Source organism: Corvus hawaiiensis, chromosome 7 (assembly GCF_020740725.1).
Source record: "Corvus hawaiiensis isolate bCorHaw1 chromosome 7, bCorHaw1.pri.cur, whole genome shotgun sequence".
Classification (NCBI taxonomy): Eukaryota; Metazoa; Chordata; class Aves; order Passeriformes; family Corvidae; genus Corvus; species Corvus hawaiiensis.
The window spans coordinates 16,764,253-16,785,280 of record NC_063219.1 but is presented as its reverse complement, the minus strand read 5'-3'; the positions used below and the strand labels follow the sequence as shown (position 1 = coordinate 16,785,280).

At 39.2% G+C, this 21,028-nt stretch overlaps 1 protein-coding gene across 3 annotated transcripts in view; it reads right to left on the bottom strand.

Moving 5' to 3' along the window:
* The window catches only part of ZNF385B (zinc finger protein 385B), a 165,792-nt gene extending 152,162 nt beyond the window's left edge, over positions 1-13,630 (bottom strand). The window contains exon 1 of one of the 3 annotated variants that reach the window (XM_048309873.1): positions 13,409-13,630. Coding sequence is in view for 1 of the 3 variants with exons in the window: in XM_048309871.1 (XP_048165828.1) it covers positions 11,958-12,012 (55 nt within the window). In the remaining 2 variants the exon portion in view is untranslated. Of the gene's footprint in view, positions 1-11,957; positions 12,046-12,851; positions 13,272-13,408 lie in introns of those variants that run through there. The other 2 variants (XM_048309872.1, XM_048309871.1) reach the window with 2 other exon arrangements.
* Positions 13,631-21,028: the final 7,398 nt, after the last annotated feature.

The following is a 21,028-nucleotide window of genomic DNA, read 5'->3' as shown; positions in this document are numbered from 1 at the left end:
GGTGACACTTGGAAGCAGTTGCGCTCCAGTGTGAGTCTAGCATCTAATTACATTTAGCAGTAATATGCTTAGGCTCTGATCTCACAAATGCTTCTACACAGGTGGATCAGTGAGTGTGCGACAATGTCCCTAGAAAACGAGAGACCCCACACATGCATGATTGCAGCCAAGTACATCAAGTACATCTGTACCTCAAAAAAATGCCAGAGTTAGGAATAAAAACAGTTGAATAGTTCAGTAATAACCTCATGGTGACAGCAAGTATGCAAACACCTTTAAATAAAGTGTCACCATTTTATATTCACATATTTACCAACATATGTATTTCTTACCTACAAAAATGCCTACAAAACATACCACTTTGTAAAACAGAATTGGTCATATTCAAAGTTAAGGCAGGATGACTCGGGATTGGATAAAACATTCCCAAAGAAAAACAGATGCTGGATGATTTTAATAGCATCTGCAGCTATTAACTTACACGAATATGAACATGTTTACTTAAAATACCTCAACACAGGTGCTTGTATTTCATATTAAGTAAAACTCTTTCTAGTTTAGCTCATTAACTAGGCCAAAGTTCACTTTCTTAGTGTGCCCTCATTCACAGACAGGGCTGCTCCCAGTAGGTGACCTCAGCCTACCTCGTGGTGATGAGTGAGCTCACACACATACACACACAGAATCGGGAACCACCACAACCACCACCACCGCCAAAATTCTGGTTTACAACAGAGTCACACGCTGACACAAAATCCTTTAAAAAGCCTCCAGCCAGATTTGAGAGGAGTGAGAACATAGACCATAGGGCATGCGGGGCATTGCACTATGAAATTTTCCATTCTGGCAGCGAGTACTTCCAGGATTATTCAGTGAATGGCATGTGTACTCTCTACACTACTCTGAAAATGGCCCTTCCGACGTTCCTTGTACTTTGAGCAAGATCGCCATTATATATGACAAAACAGTCACCTTGAAAGGTCCAGCAGAAACCACAGCTTCTTTGAGATTTCCCAGAAGTTACAATTTCATGAGTGCTGGGAAAGCTTCTATAATTCACTTCTGAAATTATAACTTAACACACTACCAAATACAGAGGACTGATCTACCTTTCCAAGAGCAGTAATCTTTGCTTTTCACTAATTTCTCAAACTCTACCACAACCTCATAAAGTTGCATTTCCTTGAATACTGTATTTGTGTTTAACTGTAAACGTAAAGTAAGCACAAACTGCAATTGTAAAACAGAAAAGCACATTTTCTCTTCTACCGACATTTAAAAGGATTATGTGAGAGTCCAAAAGCCAAATGCAACAATTGCACAGCCCACTTGCACAATTAGAGCCACTGCCAGTGCTTAGAGGAGACTGGGAAGAGGGGGAGTGTGGTTATTTTTTCCCCAAATATCTAAAAATTCCTGGACCAGCTGTCCCAAAGACTGCTGGTTCCAGAAGAGACTTTGAAGTCCAGAAACACTAAAAAAATTTTTATGAATTTGAGAATGTAACCAGATATTTGAAGGAAGAACTTGTAAATTCTACAAATCCTTAATTAATCAATAAACACCTGGCAAGAGCAAAACATTACTCTTTGTAAACCCCACAATTTATTTTGGAAACTGTATCTCCCATCAGGGGAGTAGGTGTTCACTTACAAACTCAGTAGTTCATATATAAACTGGAAAGTTACCACACAGTTCTTGCAGATTAGTAACAGTAAGTCCAAACTTCACAAGAGGGGAAAAAAAATAAGAAGAAAAAAAGAAAGAGAAAGAGGGAGGGAAGGAGGGAAGGGAGATGTATCTACAAAACTCTAGGGGCAAACCCCAACCCTCAGATGCAAGCCAGGAAAGGCCCTAGCCTTTGTGGCTCCATAGAGATAGGACCATAAGCTAAATAAGGAATGGTCACTTCCTGAAATATGTAGGAAATGGATATAGATCACGACACATTCAGAAATAAATGTGTGTTTGTGTCAGACACTGGTGCCAGAACATACCTGTAATGTTACTGTACTCTTGGCAGAAGGTGGTAATTCTTTAACATTTACCATACAGCTGCACAGTACAAAAAAAAGGCTTAATTCCACTTCATTTCAGAGGGTTCCCCATAGAAATTACTGAAAGCTGCTGCCCCAAATAGAAACCATATTGATTCTGGAGATCCAAACAAGGCTGAAGGCTGTTCATTTCTCTGATATCCCTGATTCTTTTCCCCTTTCCATTAAAGAAGACATGCTTAGACCACTTAAACTACTAAGAACCCAGAATTAACTAATTTGAATTTACAGTATTGGAATTGAGAAAATCAGAACCCCTGTATCAAAGATGCTCTAAGGACAAATATGTGAAACTAACAGAAGCATAATTAGAGAAACTTCAGGTGTAAGAGTAACACAGCAAAAATCACCTCTTTCTTCAAAAAAGTTACTTGTATGGTCAAAGTAGCCATTTGGAAGAAACTTCCCCAAATAGCCCATTATTGAAATTAAATCTCACTGAAACACTATTTCTCTAGGATCAAGAAAAAGTTAGATTCCAAATACATCAAACAGCTGCACTACACTAAGCTTGAGCAAGAAAGATTACATCTGCATTTCTCACCTTACCCGCTACTTTTATGCTTTATGGAAGAGCCACATTCCCTCCCTCCCTCCCTCACTCAAATGAATTTTATATGTGACAGGGAGGCAAACAACTGTAAGTCACAGCAACATGGACTTTTACATTCTTGCCATAATATACAAGGAGATGCTTACAGCTTCTTCTTCTGCAACATAACAATTCCCCTACCTCCAGGAAACCATTAAACAACTAGAGGTGTGAACCCATTGTGACTTTCTGCTTCATTAAGTCATGTATCATTTTTACATAGGAGTCATGTAGCTATAAATCATATGAGACAGAATGAGAGCTAATTAAAGAGTCAGCTAACCATAAAATTTTGCATTGTTGCATATCAGGGAACTCTAAAATTGGCCATATTTTGTATAATATATTGTAAAATATTAAAAGACATTTCCAGCAGATAGGTATTTTATCTAAGAGCTGAGCAATGCTACCTATCAATATTTAATTTCCTAGCAGGGAAGCGCCATGAAACCCTGACTCACCTTTTTTTTTCCTTTTTAATAACAGATCATTCTGTCTTGTATTGCAGCACAGTCTTGTATAGTCTTTCAACTTACTTCACTCTTTTTCTTACTAGAATAAACTCTTATGCTTCTGAAGACAGAAATTCACAACCCAGGAAATCTCTACATACACTTAGGCAAAGTATTAATCAAATGTATCAAAATCTAGCCCTTAAACTTCAGTGCAAACACTTCAGGCTATTTAGAGAATTCCTTTACCAATTAAGGCAATACTCATTTGAGAAAAAAAAAAAAAATCTACTTCCGGATACCAGATTTCTCAGTCAATGCAATTATGTTGTAAAAGTTCTTCTTTGAAGGGTTAAATCGGATGCAGACATGTTAACTGAAACATATCTAAAAACCCAAAAGGGCTTTTAAATATGCATGTTACTGTGACATCTAGAGCATCTAGGTAAGAAACTTGTTACACCAAAGCCATATAAAAACAGAGCACAGGGATGATCCTCTAATTCCAAGAGCTTTTTTTCTAAAAGACTTAATTGAACAGATATATGCAGATATATGTTCAATTCTTATTCCTTCTTCACCCTCTTTTTAGAGATCTAATAATTGTAGCTACTAAAGCAATTCATCAAATGCAAGAGAATGAATCTCAAAGTAATCATTACCAATATACATTTCTTTAAAAAATATACATATTCATCAGTCCCAATGTGTAACTGCAAGGAATAGTCAAGTGATTACTCTTATACCCCATTTTCCCAACTGTGGTTTCCCATTAAATACCTTAAAAAAAAAGGAAGAATAAATGTTTTTGCATTCTAAATTATACACAAGTTTGATGAGTGAGCTTTATTTTTAAAGAGCATTCTTCTTTTTTTCTATTGAATAAAAAAGAAAAACAGGTATGTGAATTTTTTAAAACTACACTTTTATTTCAGACTTCACTGACTGGAAAAGGGGCCCAAAAGAATTTTTATTTAAAATGGGGCACCATCCATAAGGGGATTCATATTTTACTGGGGTGTTCCAAGAAACCCAGAGAGTTGCTGGCCAAATAAGTTTTTAATCTTCACTACTAATTCTGAGAAGCATTTGGCAGCAGTCTGGTAAGTGAATTAAGTTTTGCCTATGGCTTTATGGAAAAAACAAGAAATACAAATCCTTGTAACAAACATTTTAGAGACATTCTGACAATTCTTAAAAAACAGCAATGCTGAGTTTTATAAACTAGTCTGTTTGGAAATGCAAGCTGAAATGATCCTTTTAAACAACATAAACTACTTCTTGGCCCACAGCCAGCTACTTCAACCTTATAAGAAATTTGAAAAGAAATCAGTTTTTTGCAAAAAGTCATTGATGTCAAAGGAATTTGAGGGTTCTCATAAGATGGAAGAAACAATACAACAGTAGCAACAATAAATGACAGGAACAGATTCAAGAACATATATATATATATATATATATAAATACATAATCAGAAACATTCAAAACTTTGATTCAGTATCACACAAAATGTGATCTCCAGCTCTGTAAAAACATGAGCCACACCATCATGTTGATATTACAAAGGCATTTATATGGTAGAAGCATACAAAAGCAAACCTGCCAAGCTCCCATGCTCAGCATGAAACATGATGTTGGCTCCTAACTGCCTGTGACAATTCCCATAGTTATCACAACCACATGGCAAAACAGCCCCTCTGATCAACTGCATGAGGCAGGAAGCAGCCGTGGTGCTGCACGTAGAGATTACAGACCCCACACGCTCCTGTCAGCCCCAGGCTCCCTGCAGCCGGTCTGCATTTTGTCATCTGGGGTTTAACGCCAGCGTGTGCTTCCTTTTTTTTTTAAACATTCACCAAATCAGGTTAGTATAAATCTCTCCCTCTGAACAAGAAGGAAGTTCTCCTATCCTTGCTCAAGATCTAGATGTCCAACCTAAAATGAAGACAAAAAAGTCAGATACTTTCTTAAGAAACTGTGATACAGAAACTTGATCAATATTCTAATTTACAGTTAAGAAAAAAAAGGTGAAAAGCTTCAAAGAACTACAAATAACACATAAGAGTGGTCCATGGGGTTCCTTGAATGGCACAGGTTTTCTGTATCTTTTACACTGCAACAACAAGTCATCACCAAGTTATATGTAGAAATATTGGCTAATGCAAATTCACTGAAAGCAGTAAAAACAAGAAATACACCACACCTGTCTTGTCAACCTCTCACTGCCCCATCCTATTTGAGTTACATAATAAATTGCAATTATGATGGGGACAATTGAGATGCAACAAATCTACTGAGTTAACATAGTTGACAATATAACCAAACTATGAAGTTGACAACATAATCAGATTTTGACATTACTTCTGTCAAAATTTGTTATTGCTGATCACCAATGCAAATTTCTCTGATGCTGAAGTTTGTAAAGCTCCATTGTCTGGTTTCTTAAGCTACTTTTGTAACATTCGTGAGATTGTGAGACTAACCCACATGCCAAGGAAAGACAGCAGAGTTTGCTTGAAATGAATTCTCAAACCTGTTTGAAAGAGAAAGAAAATGTCAGTGTAGGCAGCTCTTGTCTAGCCTTTCGGGAGTATCACTTGCTCCAGAGCATCTGTCACCTGCCTGCAGTAGAGAAGGGGTCCCTGAGTATAGTGGACTTAGTCTTATCTAGATCAGTAAAAGTCCTGGAGACAGAGTATCATTAAGGTTGGGAAAGACCTTCAAGGTCATTGAGTCCAACCTTTGACCAAACATCCCCATGTCCACTAAACCATAGCACTAAATGCCGTGTCCAGTTGTTTCTTGAACACTTCCAAGGATGGTGACCCCACCTCCCTGGGCAGCCCATTCCAGTGCTTAACTACCCTTTCACTGAAGAAATTCTCCCTGATGTCCAACCTGAACCTCTCCAGGTGCAGCTTGACACCATTTCCTCTCCTCCTGTCACCTGGGAGAAGAGACTGACCCCCACCTGGCTACAATCTCCTGACAAGGAGTTGTAGACAGTGATAATGTCTCCCTCGAGCCTCCTCTTCTCCAGGCTAAACAACCCCAGCTCCCTCAGCCACTCCCCATGGGATTTATTCTCTAAAGCTTCAGCAGTCTCAGACATTTTTAAAAGAAGAATGACTTCCATCTTTAAAATTTATTTTAGACATGTACAGAGAACATATATTAATTTTCAGCAGTTTAATTTTATATAGAATAAGGATATAGCACTAAACATCCCTACCCATATGTTAGAGTACTTAGTATTTTCACATTACTTATGGGATTAGGAGCGTTGTAAGTCCATTTTAGCTATCAAACCTGACAGTAAGGTTCTCCTGCTTCTGATGTCACCTGTCTAAAAGAATGTGAAGTTCTCCAGAGTGGCATCTGACAATACCTAAGCAAGTACCAGCGAAACACAAAGCACATCAAGCCTCTAATGCTACTCCACATAGTAGCACAAAATTTATTCAATCATTCCAGAAGCTCCAGAATCCAAGCTCTAGTTTTAACAATTTGAAAAGCACTCACTGATGAAAAATTCAAGATTTACCATGATTCCTTACAGCAGAACAGGTTTCTTTTTAAAGAAACCCAACTAATAGGCTCTTTAAATTACAAGATCATATTTTCCCTCTCCTCACAGACTGAAGATTAGTCAAGCCAAACAAAGTCATGAGAACAGCTATCTTATGAAAAAAACCCAATGTCATTTGCTGTAGAAATTGTAAGAAAAGCAGGAGACTGCAAGAGAGAAAGATTCTCTCACTGTTAAGGCACTTACATGCTGCAGTGCAGAATCTATCCACAGCCTGGGCTCCACCACCAAGCTGCTAGAAATGTTTGACAAGTTGCTTAAATCACTCACTACTAGCACATGACTTTTGTGGGAGCCTGAGTGGATAACTGCAGGCTCCAGTTTATGGAGGTGCTGAATGCTCCTGCTGCCATTCAAGACAACAGTTCTGCTGTGAGCACACATTACATCGTTCCAAGTGCTGACGTACCAGACCCCAAGACTCAGCCCAGGCATTTAACACTGCTGAAGATCCCCCTGTGTGCTGAAGTTTCCCCCTATGTCAGGAGAATGCTCTTTTATTTCTATCATGGAAGTGTTGCAAAGATTTTTTAAAACTTCTTTTACTATTGTTGAAGCACTTATTACCCATGCTGTGCACAAAGTGTGGTGAGAGAAAAACAAGTTACTCTTGTATGCCCACCAACAGACCCAGCTAAGGTTGTATAGCATTTCCTAATTTACAAATTCTTAACTTTACAAGTCTTAAGCTCTCATAATGCTATTTGAGGTTTATAATATTGGTATTCTTATTCTCTGATTAACAAGGGACCAAGATAAGCATCAAACATGGTACTGACTATGCACAGACCCCACAATCTACCAAGCATCTGTCTGGCATAAACTGCACCTGCATTGCACACAACAGACTGCAGAAACAGGCAAAGGCTAAATCTTTTTCCAAAGTTTTTATGCAGATTTATAAGGGGTTTTCTTAATTGTAACGTATTAAATAATCTCATTTTAACAGAAAGATGAAGTGCACCTAGGCACGCACATGCATTTGCAATTTCAAGTCAAAGATTCGCCATCCGGTATTAGCAGCTGGCCAGAGGAAGAAAGATTATGCAATTACTTTTTTTGGTCATATGCAGTCATGCAAAGAAAGAGACTAGGTACTCCTCTGCTAGCTTTTATTAGCATTTTCATTATAAAATCCCATTAGGAGGTTCCTGCATCTTCTTTGAAAGTCTTGCTGCACAGGGCAGAGTAAGAACTTTGAGGGCGTTTACTTACTATCTTACCCAAATTCATCTTCTCTGGAATACACCTTGATAATGAGTCTTTATGCTCAATTTTTTTCCCTGGCTTAGGAAAACAAGTTTCTTTTTAATCAAAATTATGACAGATACAATTGAACACTGTAAAGTGTAAACTAGATGACATGAAAATCACATTAAACTTTTTTCCAGTGTTTCATTTTGAAGCAGGCCATACTAATGTTGCCTGCTACATCACTGATTCTTAACCTAATGAATCTTTGAATTTGTATCAAATTATATTAGGACTAAGGAGACCTGATACTCTACTATATCTAAATGGGATGTACTGAGACACATCAAATTAAAATACAACACCATGTGTTGTTAAACAAAGTCTGCTCCCATATGTTTAATTTGCTGGTACCTGCACAAGTATATATAGAAAGAACAACAGGGCCTACAGTCACAACCACTTATGCTATAAACTCATTAGATCTTACAAGTTCAGTAATGCTCAGAAGTGTTATAGATTCAGTGGAGCACATCGTCTGCTAGGAATCAGCACTACACCAGTCACCAATAACTAACTCAGGAACTATTCAGTATGAGACCACACCAGTTGTAGAAGGGCGGCAGGTTGACTGCCATGATGTAACAAAAGCCTCATAAATCATAAATATACCCCAACACAGAAAAATAAATAACAAAGTGAAGAAAAATTTCTTTTTAAAGTCACAATATAATTCAAGCTTCACCTCAAGTCAATTTTACTTTGCTCTCCTGACCTGAACACTCTCATTTCAGTCACTGTTCTTCAGTGCCTGTAGTAAGCAGTTACACAGTCTGCCTTTACACACAAGACTTACCTTAGTCTTCAGAATCACTTTCCCTGCCACACAGGTGCAAGTAATGGATACTATAACAGAGCAGACTGGCTTTGAGCCTTGTGGTTTGCTTGCAAGAAGAGTCTGTGAGACAGCTCTCAATGTAAATCAGTGTGCTCAAGAAGACAAGATCACCTTACCACACATGCAGAATGACTGACTTCTCCACAGGTGTGCCCCAAGTTTGCCATATTTTCAGCACTGGCACCTCTGCACCAAACAGTTTGCCAGAAGAAAGCAGAGAGTAATGAAAAACTGCCCAGTATATTTCAGAATCGCAGCATTTTACCAGTACCACAACCCATCATCCTGTCACACAGCAAAATCACCAGGTCTAGAAAACTGTGAACCAAGATGCATAACTATGCAGAGCCTGCACATTCTGCCACAGAAGAAAGAGAAGAAAGTGCATTTCACCTATTTGAAAACTGAAACCTATTTAATGGCATTTCTGTGTTCCACGCAAACTCACATTTTAAAACTTGTGAAACATTTTGATGGCTATGTAATTGCAAAGAATTTATATATCTAAAGTGAGGTAAAAAGGAATTCAGCTGTCTAAAGTTGCTGCTTGTACTCGTGTTTAGCTACTGCCCCCTCTTAAATTCCTTATGTTTAATAACAACAACAAAAAAAAGTTGTTGTCAATAAACAAAGTTTTATTGAATAATTTCACTGAGGAATGAAGCATTAACTGTGCTTTCCTAACAGGTTAACTCACTCATATTCAAACAATCATCAATAACGTAAACAGCACAGTTATAACATGCCTCACTGTGTATTGGCATCACCTGTCATTACAAGATCTGTCTGGTAGTTCAGCAGCAGCAAATTGTTAAGGTACCAATATTGATAAGCAAAGGACTGGGGCTGCACTGATACAGTTAGATTGGTTTACAAGGCTTCTATTTTTACAAGCCTTGGAAGCTCATGTTGTCTAATGAATTTTTAACATGTCAATTAATATGTTTACAGAAAGTAATGTCAGCTTTAGCTAATATATAAGGAGAATCACAGTTGCATGCAAAATGCACAATGTGTTAAGAATCTAAGCTTCACATTTGAGAAATTCAAAAGAATTATTGCAGATGATCTGAGGAGAGCAATCACTTAGAAAGGAAACAATACAAATTTGTAAGTTAATGGGCATGATTAATCATTCTTGGAAATATTAGCTCAACTTCATGAAATGTGATGTATTGCAGGGCATCAGAAAAAACAGGTTTATTTGTGGCAAACAGACTAAGACCCTCATTTTCTAGCACCAAAAGATACATTATACCAGAACAAATTAGCAAGTATTTTGTTATTTTTACCAACGTACTACTGATAACATAAATTAAGCAATGCTTACTTAATAATACTCAGTGCTCTCACTGAATGGAACTCTGTTAGAATACCAGCTACTCTTTGGCAGCACTTTCTCCAACAATATAGAATGACATCAAATGACTGCACAGTGCAGAAACAATTTTTGCCATAATTACCCTGCTTGCTTTGTGCATCACATAAAGTCAGAAAACATCTTAATTTTGTGAAAAAACATTTCAAAAATCCTTAGCACACAAGTTTTCAAAATGTTTTAGATGTTTTGTTTTTAAATCACTGGCTTTTGTTAAACAATGAAAACCATAAACTTCCTATTGTAAGATTATGCATGCTCTGTGAAACTGCAGTAAAAAGACAAATTTTACATTTGAAAAGAACCTCTACCTTTTACACTTGTGGGGAAAATAACAATAGAAAATAGCCCTTCAATCAACATTTGAGCTGCATCTGTAGTTAGGCAAGCAGAGTATGTGGTGAAAATCTAGTAATCTATGCAGCCAGAGGGATGTTACAGTCACACAGGAGAGTGAAGTTCCTGTAATTCTTTCAACTCGCTGTACATTCATCAGCCTGAGGATAAAATATGCAAGTGCATTCTATGGATCTGGGGAAATTCCCCCTTTATTAACTGGGGTATTATGGCATTTAACATCTGCCTCTACCTTCACTGCATCAGAGGTAATTCAGGATCACATAAGATACAACATCCACAGTTGTATCCTGATGGGTGACATATATTAAGTACTACAATTTTCTGAATGCAATACAGAAGTTACAGAACCAAAATATTTATCTGCTGCAAGTTGTCATTCAAAGAATTCCAAAGGGCTTAAGGCATATTACAAAGTGAGAGCAGAATTTCAGAAAGCAAGCTATTCAGACTGCAAAGTCATCTTTTCTTCCCATTAACTACAGATGACCCGAGCTTTGCAGCATATTTCAGTACACTAGAGAGAACCTTGCACTCCAGTTCCATCACAACTGTACCATATGCTCATTTCGAAAACAATATGAATGCCCCATTTCATAAATTCTCAAACTCAGAGAGCAAATATTCTCAAACCACAATCCCTTGTGACAACCTGAAGGGAAAAAACTGCAACAACTGTAAAGCATCTGTTATGTTTTATGCAGTAATCCTCATTGCTGTTCAAAAATCTTAGGACTTCCAGAGCTAATTAACTAACAAGCCTACACTGCCCAAAAGATTATCTTCCACAAGGTCTTTTGCTGCTTTTACACCAACTTATCTCTGAGCAACTGTACTCGAGAGGAAGATATCCTCTCTATTAAAACTTAGCTGAGGAAATCCGAAAGATGAAAAAACAAAAAAGATGCAGACAGTGAAGAAGAGTCAGTTAAGAGAAATTGGTGCTGGTGTGAATACATTGATCCCTTGTGAGAGAGGGTGCAGAGCAGAGGGAGCACAGGAGCAATGGAAAGCTCCCATTAGTGCAGGAAGAGGCAAGTCAGCACAGCATCTTGACACCTGATAGTTTTTGTTAATATTTTTAGGTTTAACCAAGCATCCCTTATGTAATTCACTGGGAAAAAAAAGTATAACACCTCGATAACGTAGTGAAAATGTCCTGTAAGAGGACTGTTTCCTTTCTAATGTCTTACTACCTTGTGGATTGTTCAGCCAAACAATTAAAAAAAAAGGAGTTATTAATGTGACCAGTTTCATAACTCCTGGTTTATCTTCTGCCTTCAGAGTTCATACAAGCATATCAATTCCCATCCACTGGAAAAGGTCTGAGGCACAGAAAACCCATCTGGCAAGACCAAACACCAGAAAAAAGTTTGTAACTATAGAATAATACTCTAGAAACAGAAGAAAAACCTTGTCCCTCCCCCTAAGCAGTCTACTGACCTGGTGAATTGAAAGGAATAGCAATATTACTTCTTCGGAAAAGAAGCAGCAGCATAACCCATTCACACCAGCATAGTATCAGCTCTGGACTACACAAAGAGACACCTTTTCCTTGTTTTAAGAATTGCAGTAACAGGGCAAGGGATGGCTGCATCCACTGGAGAGCACAATGCTGCCACGAGAGGCAGAAGCTTCGAAGAGCACGTTCTCCCTGAATCCACCAGCCTAGGCATCTCACCAGTATCCTGCCATTGCCTCTCGTTCTGGACCGGCAGCAGCACTGCTCCATCCACCCCTACTGCAATCACACAGGCGCATCCCCAGCGACTTCAGGGGTCTGCACTACTGTTTCATATTACATTTCATTCAGATGAGAAAGTATACAGGTTCTTGACAGCCAGAGGATTTGTTTTGCATATCATTTTTATACTTTGTCCAAGGCATCACTACAGCAGCAGCAGACAGTATGGGAAATAAAATTATCATCTCCCTCCTCCCACAGCTGCAGTTAAATGTGTGTTCTGAAGATTTATTGAAACTTCTAAAGGCTCACAGTGCCATACTTCCCTAACTTTTCCATTTATAGATTTTCCACTCAAGCTTAACAATACAGACCTAATCCCACGCTCACAACCTTTGAAACCCATGAAGAGAGTTCCCAAGTTTGACCAGGGGTCAAAACAAGAGAAAACAAACCTAAGCCCTCACATATGCACAAAAAATCTGACAATTCCTCTGAAACAAGGGCATTTCTTGCCTGTAGCTGCAGAAAATACAATCCTGCACCTAAATCTCCTCTACATATTTTGAAACAGTGTCACCAGGACATAAACTTTAACATTTAAGCATGCCACCACCGTCCACGGGCTCGTGCTGCCAAGCACTTACACTTACCATGCGTAACTAGCTCATCAAGGATGACTCCTTCATGTGGGTTAATTCCACCTTTGCTGAAGAAATTCAACTTTCCCGAAGTCGTCGGGTTTTAAAAAACGAGAAAGCCGAGCTGTGCCCATGCAACTACTTTTTTTAAGAAAAAGTCACTCGGTGTGCCAGGAAAGCAGCGCTCGGTGCAGCCTCGGAGCCCGGGAGCGGGAGCCCCGCACCTTTCCCACGTAACAAAAATCGTTACGCAAATCCCAGGCGCTGCCGAAGCCCCTGACCTATTTAGAGACGCGCTTTATCCTTTCTGCAAACAAACGATGCTGCGGAGACGCCGATAAGCCCCCGCCGTGCCCACCCCGCCCGGGCAGGAGGACACCCCGGGGACCCGCTACTTGCGGCTCCGGCCGGCAAAGTTTGCCCGGCGGCGGCCGCGGAGGGGGCGGGCTGCGCAGGGCTCCGGCTGTGGCCGCGCCCCGTGGCCGGGCATCCCCTGCTCGCCCCGCGCCGTGACGCTGAGCAAGGTCCCCGCCAGCACCTCCGCGCCCCTGGCGCCGCCCGCCCCTCACCTCAGCTGCCGCCCGGAGGGAAGGAAGGAGGCAGCGCGGCACCGGCAGGCGGGCGTGAGCCGCAGCCCCCCTCCTGTCGGACCGAGGCGAGCGCGGAGCAACTCCGCCAGAGCCCTGCGGCTCTCCCGCTGCGCCCGTCCTTCTGTCCGTCTCTGTCTGTCTCTCTGTCCGTCCGTGGCCGGCCCCCGCCCCGCCCGCGGGCTCAGGTGGGGCGCGGGCCGGGGTCGCCGGGCGGGTGGAGCCTGCGCGCTCGCGCCGGGGGCGGGGCGGCCCGCGGCACCTGTGGCGGCGGCCGGGCCCTGAGGGGGGAGCGGCGGCGCCGGAGCCTCGCGGCTGAGGCGAGCGGGGCTGCGGGGGCCCTCCGCCAGCCCAGTGCGTCTGCTTGCTCCGGGCGAGCCCTGCGCCGGCCGGGCGCGGTTACCTCAGTGTTCCCCGGAGCCTCTGGGACTTCGCGTGCCACAGGCAGCACAGCCTCGTCCCATTGATTGAGAAACAATCCCCAAACACCCAGCTGGAACACCGCCGCATCTCCTGCTTTCCTTACTCCTTCAGGAAGGAGTAAAGGTTGTCAGGGTTTGCTTTGTTCCCTAAATTCACACAAACCTCGAGCGAGCCTCCCAGCCCCCTGGCTTTGCCAGCCCACCTGTGAGGGCTTCAAAACAATAGCCACTATTCTGCAGTTCTGTTCTGTAGAACGTAAAACCGTATCCTAAAGATAAACATTACACTAGAAAACGACGGGTTTTGTAAGTACTTAAGAGAAAAATAATAATGGTAGAAACACCAAAATCTATGCAAACTTAAGTATAAGTATTTTTACAGCATTTTTATAATTTGAGTTAGCTTTTATACTTAAAACACTGCTCCTGGAGAATGTGATGCAAACATGGGGAATCCTGCAGCATTTATTTTGCTATTCTTCTCCAGGAAGGAAAACAAGAACATTTAACTTTAGAGGAAAAACTTCCTGCTGAACTTTTAATTTCAGATTTTGGAGAAGACAGTGATACTTAATACTGTGAAGAATTGCATCATACCTTGTTTACAGTTTTATGTTCAGTAAGTTCTTTTAGCATTCAGGACAGGAAATTATGAAAGTTTGAATTAATCATCCCATAAAAACATGAATATAACCCTTCTTCTGGTGTTTTACCTACCACAAACTTCTTGCTCCGAAGAAATCTGAACTCTAAAGCATACCTAAGTGTTTTTGAAAGATTTGCTGGTCTCCTACAGAGAGAAAGAGAAGCTGAAAACAGGACACATACTTTTTTTTCCCCCAGAAGTCCTGAGCTTGTCTGAATCTGTAGCAGCAGAATAGATGGCATGGCAGGACAAATCCACTACTGAGACTGGGAGTGTTGGACCAGTGGTAGAGGAATTTTGAGTGTATACAACTGCTTCAGCAACAAACAACACCACCACCAAAAATACACAGACAGGGTTTGGGATCAGTCAGACAATAAATTGATCAAACTAATTATCTTGAAAAGACACATACGTGTATGACTGCACATTAGCAATAGAAAACATTTTCATATTTGATTATCTTTTGTCTATCTTTTAGCCCTTTTCAAGACAGACTTGCAGTAACCTAGCACAACAGTCTCCAAAACATATTCGGAAATCTCAAAATATCTCTGACTGGACAAAAACTCACCAATTTTGTCTTCATATCCAACTTTCAAGTCCTATTGTAAAGAACTAAGAATATTATATCCAGGCAGTATTATTTTACTTACATAAGCAACTGTTGTAGTTGCCACAGAGATGTTACTCAATCTCAAATAGAAAGGTGGTCTGCAAACGATCATGCACCATATTTGCTGTTAATATGAAAATGTGTAAGAACCCTGTGAATGCTATAGCATTCTTCAGAACAAGAACATTTCAGTGGCTCATGATAACAAAAAAAACCAAAACAACCAAACAAAAAAGATATTTCAGTGAGTTCTAACCATCAGCTTCCTACAGAGAGATGTAATGGCAGGTGATAATTGTATATGGTTTCGAACACTTGATGCGAAAGTATGTCTTGGGTCTGTCTTTGAAAGGGCTGTTCTCATCAGAAACAGCAACATTTAACCCACAGTTGTACACATCTTTATGATGCATTTCACAGTTGTCTTCCACTGTGTAACTCACCATTCTTGACTCCAGCTCCCTATCCAATCCTGTGGTCTAGAAGATTGTGTAAGTGTGAAAGGTTGGAAATTTAAAATGCCCTGTGATCTGTATTATCAAAGTGTCACATTTCATCTCTATTAAATGCTGAAAACACACTAGAAGTTATGAAATTACAGAATAGTTGTAGAATATCAAAACAACTTCAAAAGTGGTCTGAGCAACAGGAAGACCATTTAGCCAGGGAGACCTTAGAAGGAGATAACAGGTCTGTAAATTCAGAGGAACCTCATGGAAAGGAGAGGTTTTTGATGCATTTCTGCTGGAAAGCTGCATAAATCAACATATAAAACCAGACAGAGGTGGGATCTTATCCTAAGTAAGAATATTCAGGGTATGAGGAAAACATGCTGAGTATGAATTAGAATTGCATTTTATCACTTCAGTTTTTTCAGAACTTTAAGTTTGGCTCTACCAAAACAAACTTAGATGGCTTTTCTAAAACATCTGTCACTGAACATAGGTTTAATGCGACACAAGTTTGTCACTGAAAAGAGTTAGATCCTTGCAGAATGGTGCATGCAAACAAACCTCTTAGGAATACCTACAACCCAACATCAATTCAGGATGTCCCAAGAGCTGGGAAATATTTTCTACAAAAGGGAACAGTAGTATTACATCTGGGTGACATTTGATATCACTTCATGAGGAGAGGTCACCACTGGGAAGCCTCAAGCAACCCTCACATTTGTGACTCACGCTGTAAGAGACATAGTGCCAGAAATGTAAGTAAATTTTTCTCTGTCCCCAGCAAACAAGGAAACTGCTGTGTTCTCCACACTAAGCTATTTTTTATATATATGAAAAGCCTCCCATTTATTTCGAGGAAGTCTTCCTCTATTTGACTGTTATACCATTTTTGGGAATTAAGGTTCAATATTGTTTTACTGTAATCCATTTCAAAAATAAGCTGTCTCTAAGCACCACAGGGCATCTGAGGTATGACTACAGACTTCTTGTTTGTTTGTGGCCTATGCAAAATATGAAAACAGTATCCTAATGCTCCAAATGTTGATTTGCCTTTCTGGTGATCCCATATGGCAAATAATGCGAGGAATAACAACAAGAATAAATACTCTCAAGGCACATTACACAAGTATCTGTCTGTGGAAATAAACCAAGTGTTTCCAGGACTACTTCTTAAATGGCTTCTCCAGTAGTAACCTATTAACTGTTAGCTTTGCTGAGAAGTGTTTCAGTGAAAGACACTTCAGAAATTGGGAGACCACATGTAGACACAGAAACTACAGGTACAGTAATTTCAATTATTTCCCCTCCATTAAGAACCAATTTTTTTATAATGGGAGATGTTTCTAAGTGATTACCTCGACACATCTTCTTTCCCAGAGTAGCTGCCCCAGTCTCTAAAGTCATACTGGCTTTAAGTGAATATGGGCAACCTCTGTGTTTGCTTTGCACCCTACCCATTCCAAGACAGTAATAGCCTTGTCACCATGTTCCTGAGAAGAAGAAACTTGAGAGGTGTTTGGTTTTGTGTTGGTTTTTTTTTTCCTGAAGATATCCACTTATTTCCGTGGTCTTCAAAATTAAGGCCTGACAAACAGAATTTTAATAAAACACAGCTAAAAATCTAACCACTAACTTTTATGCATGGAAAAAGTATGGTGAAGAAAGTCCCTCTGATGACTGAATGAAGATCTTATGTGCCTGAATCCATGTTCCAGACCCTTACCAAGAGATTTTGGTATTTTCTCACAACTTTTCTTCAAAAGGCTTTGTTAGAGTTTTTCCCACTGGCATGCAATTCCTTGTTTATCACCTGTTCATTGAGGGATTTTGGTTTGTTTTTTACCATAAAGGAATTCTTTAGAGTTGTTTCTGGATCAAGTATTTTTTTAAGACTTTAGAAACTTCATTGATTCCATTACTCAATTTAAAATTCACATCTGTATGCATGTCTCGAGTTTTGGTTCCTCTAAGGAAATCTGACATTTTATAACCAGATATCTTATATGCTTGTACATTTTCCAGCTTCCCTGTTATTGCCTCTGGGGAAACAATCCCAGATATAGCAGATCTCCATCTGCCTCCCCTGTATAAACAGACAAAGCAACTACTTAGCCAACCTGCTAGTCGCTAACCAATCTATCTTTATTTTTTAAAAAGGACAGTGATTTGGGGTTTTTGTTCTTTTTTTTACCTTGCATCTATATTTGATGGAGTTACTTGAGATGCTTTTTGAAATTTGCTGTTAACTTTCACCGCTCTTTACTTTTGTCCATAGATTTCCAGTTTTCTGGGGTTTTTAAAGTGTGTTCAAGTGTCCCACTTGACTTCTAATGGCTCAGTTATCCCTGGTTTTTAAACTTGTGTCTGCTAGCTATATTTAGAATGCTCAGTATCAGATGGGAAGGGTGCCTACAAATTATCTGCATTATTCCAAATTATTTGATAAGTTAGTTCATAAAGTATGCTCATATAAATATCTGCCAACCATTCAGTCTTACGTAACTATGCTATTTGTACTGTGTGACAGATCAGTTAATTCCCATGATAGCATTTCCATTTCCTGATTGCATGTTGAGAAAAATTACATGGATTTAGATTGTAAGCTGTTTGGCACAAGGAATTCTCTTTATTATCTACGTCATGCTCAGAGAACCATGTCTCTAAGTAGTGATTAAAGTTGTATGTGCACCTTCATCATAAACAACAAATAGATTAACCCAAAACACATATGAATCCTTCCTCACAAATTTGTTGTCATTTATATACTCACAGTTGTTTTCAAAGATATTTGTGAACATATGTTTGTTTCATACTAAGAAAAAACAATATTTAAAGTTGCAGTCAGCAATAAATATTTTGGATTTATGAAATTACTTTTGTCTGTACTCCATTACTTCCCCAGCTATGCTAAATGTTTTTATTTTTTGCAGGATGTTCTTGCTTTGAGAAACTGAAGCAGGAAAAAAAGTGATCTAAAGAAAAACATATGACATCTTTCCAAGCACTAGAAAAGCTGCTAAACCCTTCCTTTCAGTCACAATCTGTTCCAAGAATGAGAGCTCACTGGTACATCAATGTTATCCTGCCCCCTGAGAATATCAGTTTCACAGATAACATGGAGGACTATTTCTCTGTATAACTGGTTTACTGTGAATTCTGGAAACACTAGAGATTTTTTAATTTAGAGGATAAATAATTCAAACAACAGACAGGGGAAATCTTTGCGAAAGAGGGTAAGATTTTAAAAATTCTAATTCAGTTCAAGGAACAAGATAATTCCTAAACAGGAAAGAACAACTGTGTAAAGAAAGTACATCAGTAACATAGGACTTAAGAAGTTGAAAACTGGCAGGGAGAACATCTGAAAACCTCCTGGTAAAGTACCCAGGTAGGCTAGCCAGATGGCATGCTATTTGTTTTCACTACTTCATTTAACATAGAAACAAACTGTTCTTCAGCTCAAAACCAAAACCAATTAGAATATTTCCTTCCTTCAGTGTTCCTAAACCTGACTCCATTAAAATCACATGGGGTTTCCAGATAAGAACTATGCAGTATCTCTTTAAAGTACAGGTGAAAGATCAGAGTCACCTCCTGAGTTCCCATCTGTTTTTAAAAATAATACTACCTGCACAGCATAGGAGATGAGGAACTGTGAGAAGGGTAGTATAAGGCATTTGAACTAATGCATTTGTGATTTTGGTGTCACCGAATAAAAAGCAAGGATGTTTATATATTGAACATTTTTGTATTTATATAAAAATGGTGCAACACACTACAATTCCAAGAAAATCTGATTTGAAAAGATCATTTTTTGGCTAAGGGCAGACTCTTCTCCCAGAGATTTGCCACTTCGAGGACAGACAAGAAGCCAAGCATATGCAGCATAATTTTGGCACTTTTCCCCGATGGAAAACTATGAAATACAAAATCCAATATAACTGCTAGTGCTTTAGATCACATGGGAAACTAGTCATCTTCTATCTTGGGCTATGGATTGAAAAAGGTACCAAGGATAACCAGAATCTCTTATTCTTTGCATAGCCAAACCTTACCTTGTAAAAGTTAGTGTGGAGTAAAATAAAAAGGGTGGTGGTGCAAGGCACTTTACAACAGCCTCAAGACCTTCTCTGAACAATGAGAATCAAACAAAGCATTATAAAAATTGTAAGTACTTGAATTAATGCTATTCAGTATGAAATCTCAATGCATCATCCAGAATTATAAAATAAATAATAGCCCTTCTAATTAATCCCCAAGGGGAATTACCCTAGTGACAGCGAGAATAGGATTTGGCTCCAACTGCAGCTCTGTCTTAAATAAGACCAGTGCAAGTTTGGCAAGACAGGTGACACAAGCTGTCTACTTCACTGAGGTGGTACAGCATGCTGTAAACTAGTCTGAAAGCAGACAAATCTGTTAGGTGCTTTATGCTGGTATTGCAGCATATTTCAGTGTAGGAAGGCAGCACAAGAGCATTTACTTAAAAGGATAAATGTATACATGTCAGCTCTGCAGAAAAAGCTTGTACAACTATACCTGTGTTATTGGGCAGTGTGGGCCATACTATCAGTTCTTCAAATTTATAAGTATTTGACTACAGGTTTATTGGTTTGATTTTTTCCCTCCACCAGCAGAGAGACAGCATATAAAAACTTCCCTCTCCCTCTCATATGGAAACATTTCCTTTTCCATACTAAAACTTTTTTCCCCTATTTCTGTCAAAAGATAACTCAGAAAAAATATGGAACAAAATGTGAACCAACTTAAATAGTTACATCCATACAAAATCTGAATGGAAACCAGGTTAAGAATATTTAAAGGACAAGCTGCAGCTGTGCTTGCTTAATTTCAGCAGAGATGTGAGAAATTGCATCAATAGGGTGGATGCCTCTTGACACACTGGATGAGTCATATGAATCAGTCTACAGGCACAGTAATTGGACACCTTCTAGAGCAGGCTTGTGCCATAGGAACAGCACAGGAAGAGAAACAAACAATACACAAGATTTAGATTATTCTGATTTCTTACTTTCAGTGGCGTTTTATGCCTGCATACATATATTCATTTGAGCTGCAGGAAGTTACTTCTGCTTAACTAGTAGGACTGATGGATATATTATGTGGATATACCATTTTTAAAATACACATGGATTTCATGCATAGTGTTGAGACTGAGTTGTTCTACTGGTTAAAGAGTAATATTGTGATTACTGAATTGGCAGGTAAAGTAACTTTGGGAAACTTAAGTTCCTCAACTTAACTGCTTACTCATTTTAAAGATTAATTTTAATATGCAGCTCTGTGATATATATTTTATGTATTTAAAAGACCCAGCACAATGTATAATTAAATAGCTGCTTATTAAACATACAACTCCACAGCCTTACAAAATTACAGCCCTAGAATTACCATATTTGCCATTAAAACCCACAACAATTTTAAAATATTTATTCTTTCCTTAGA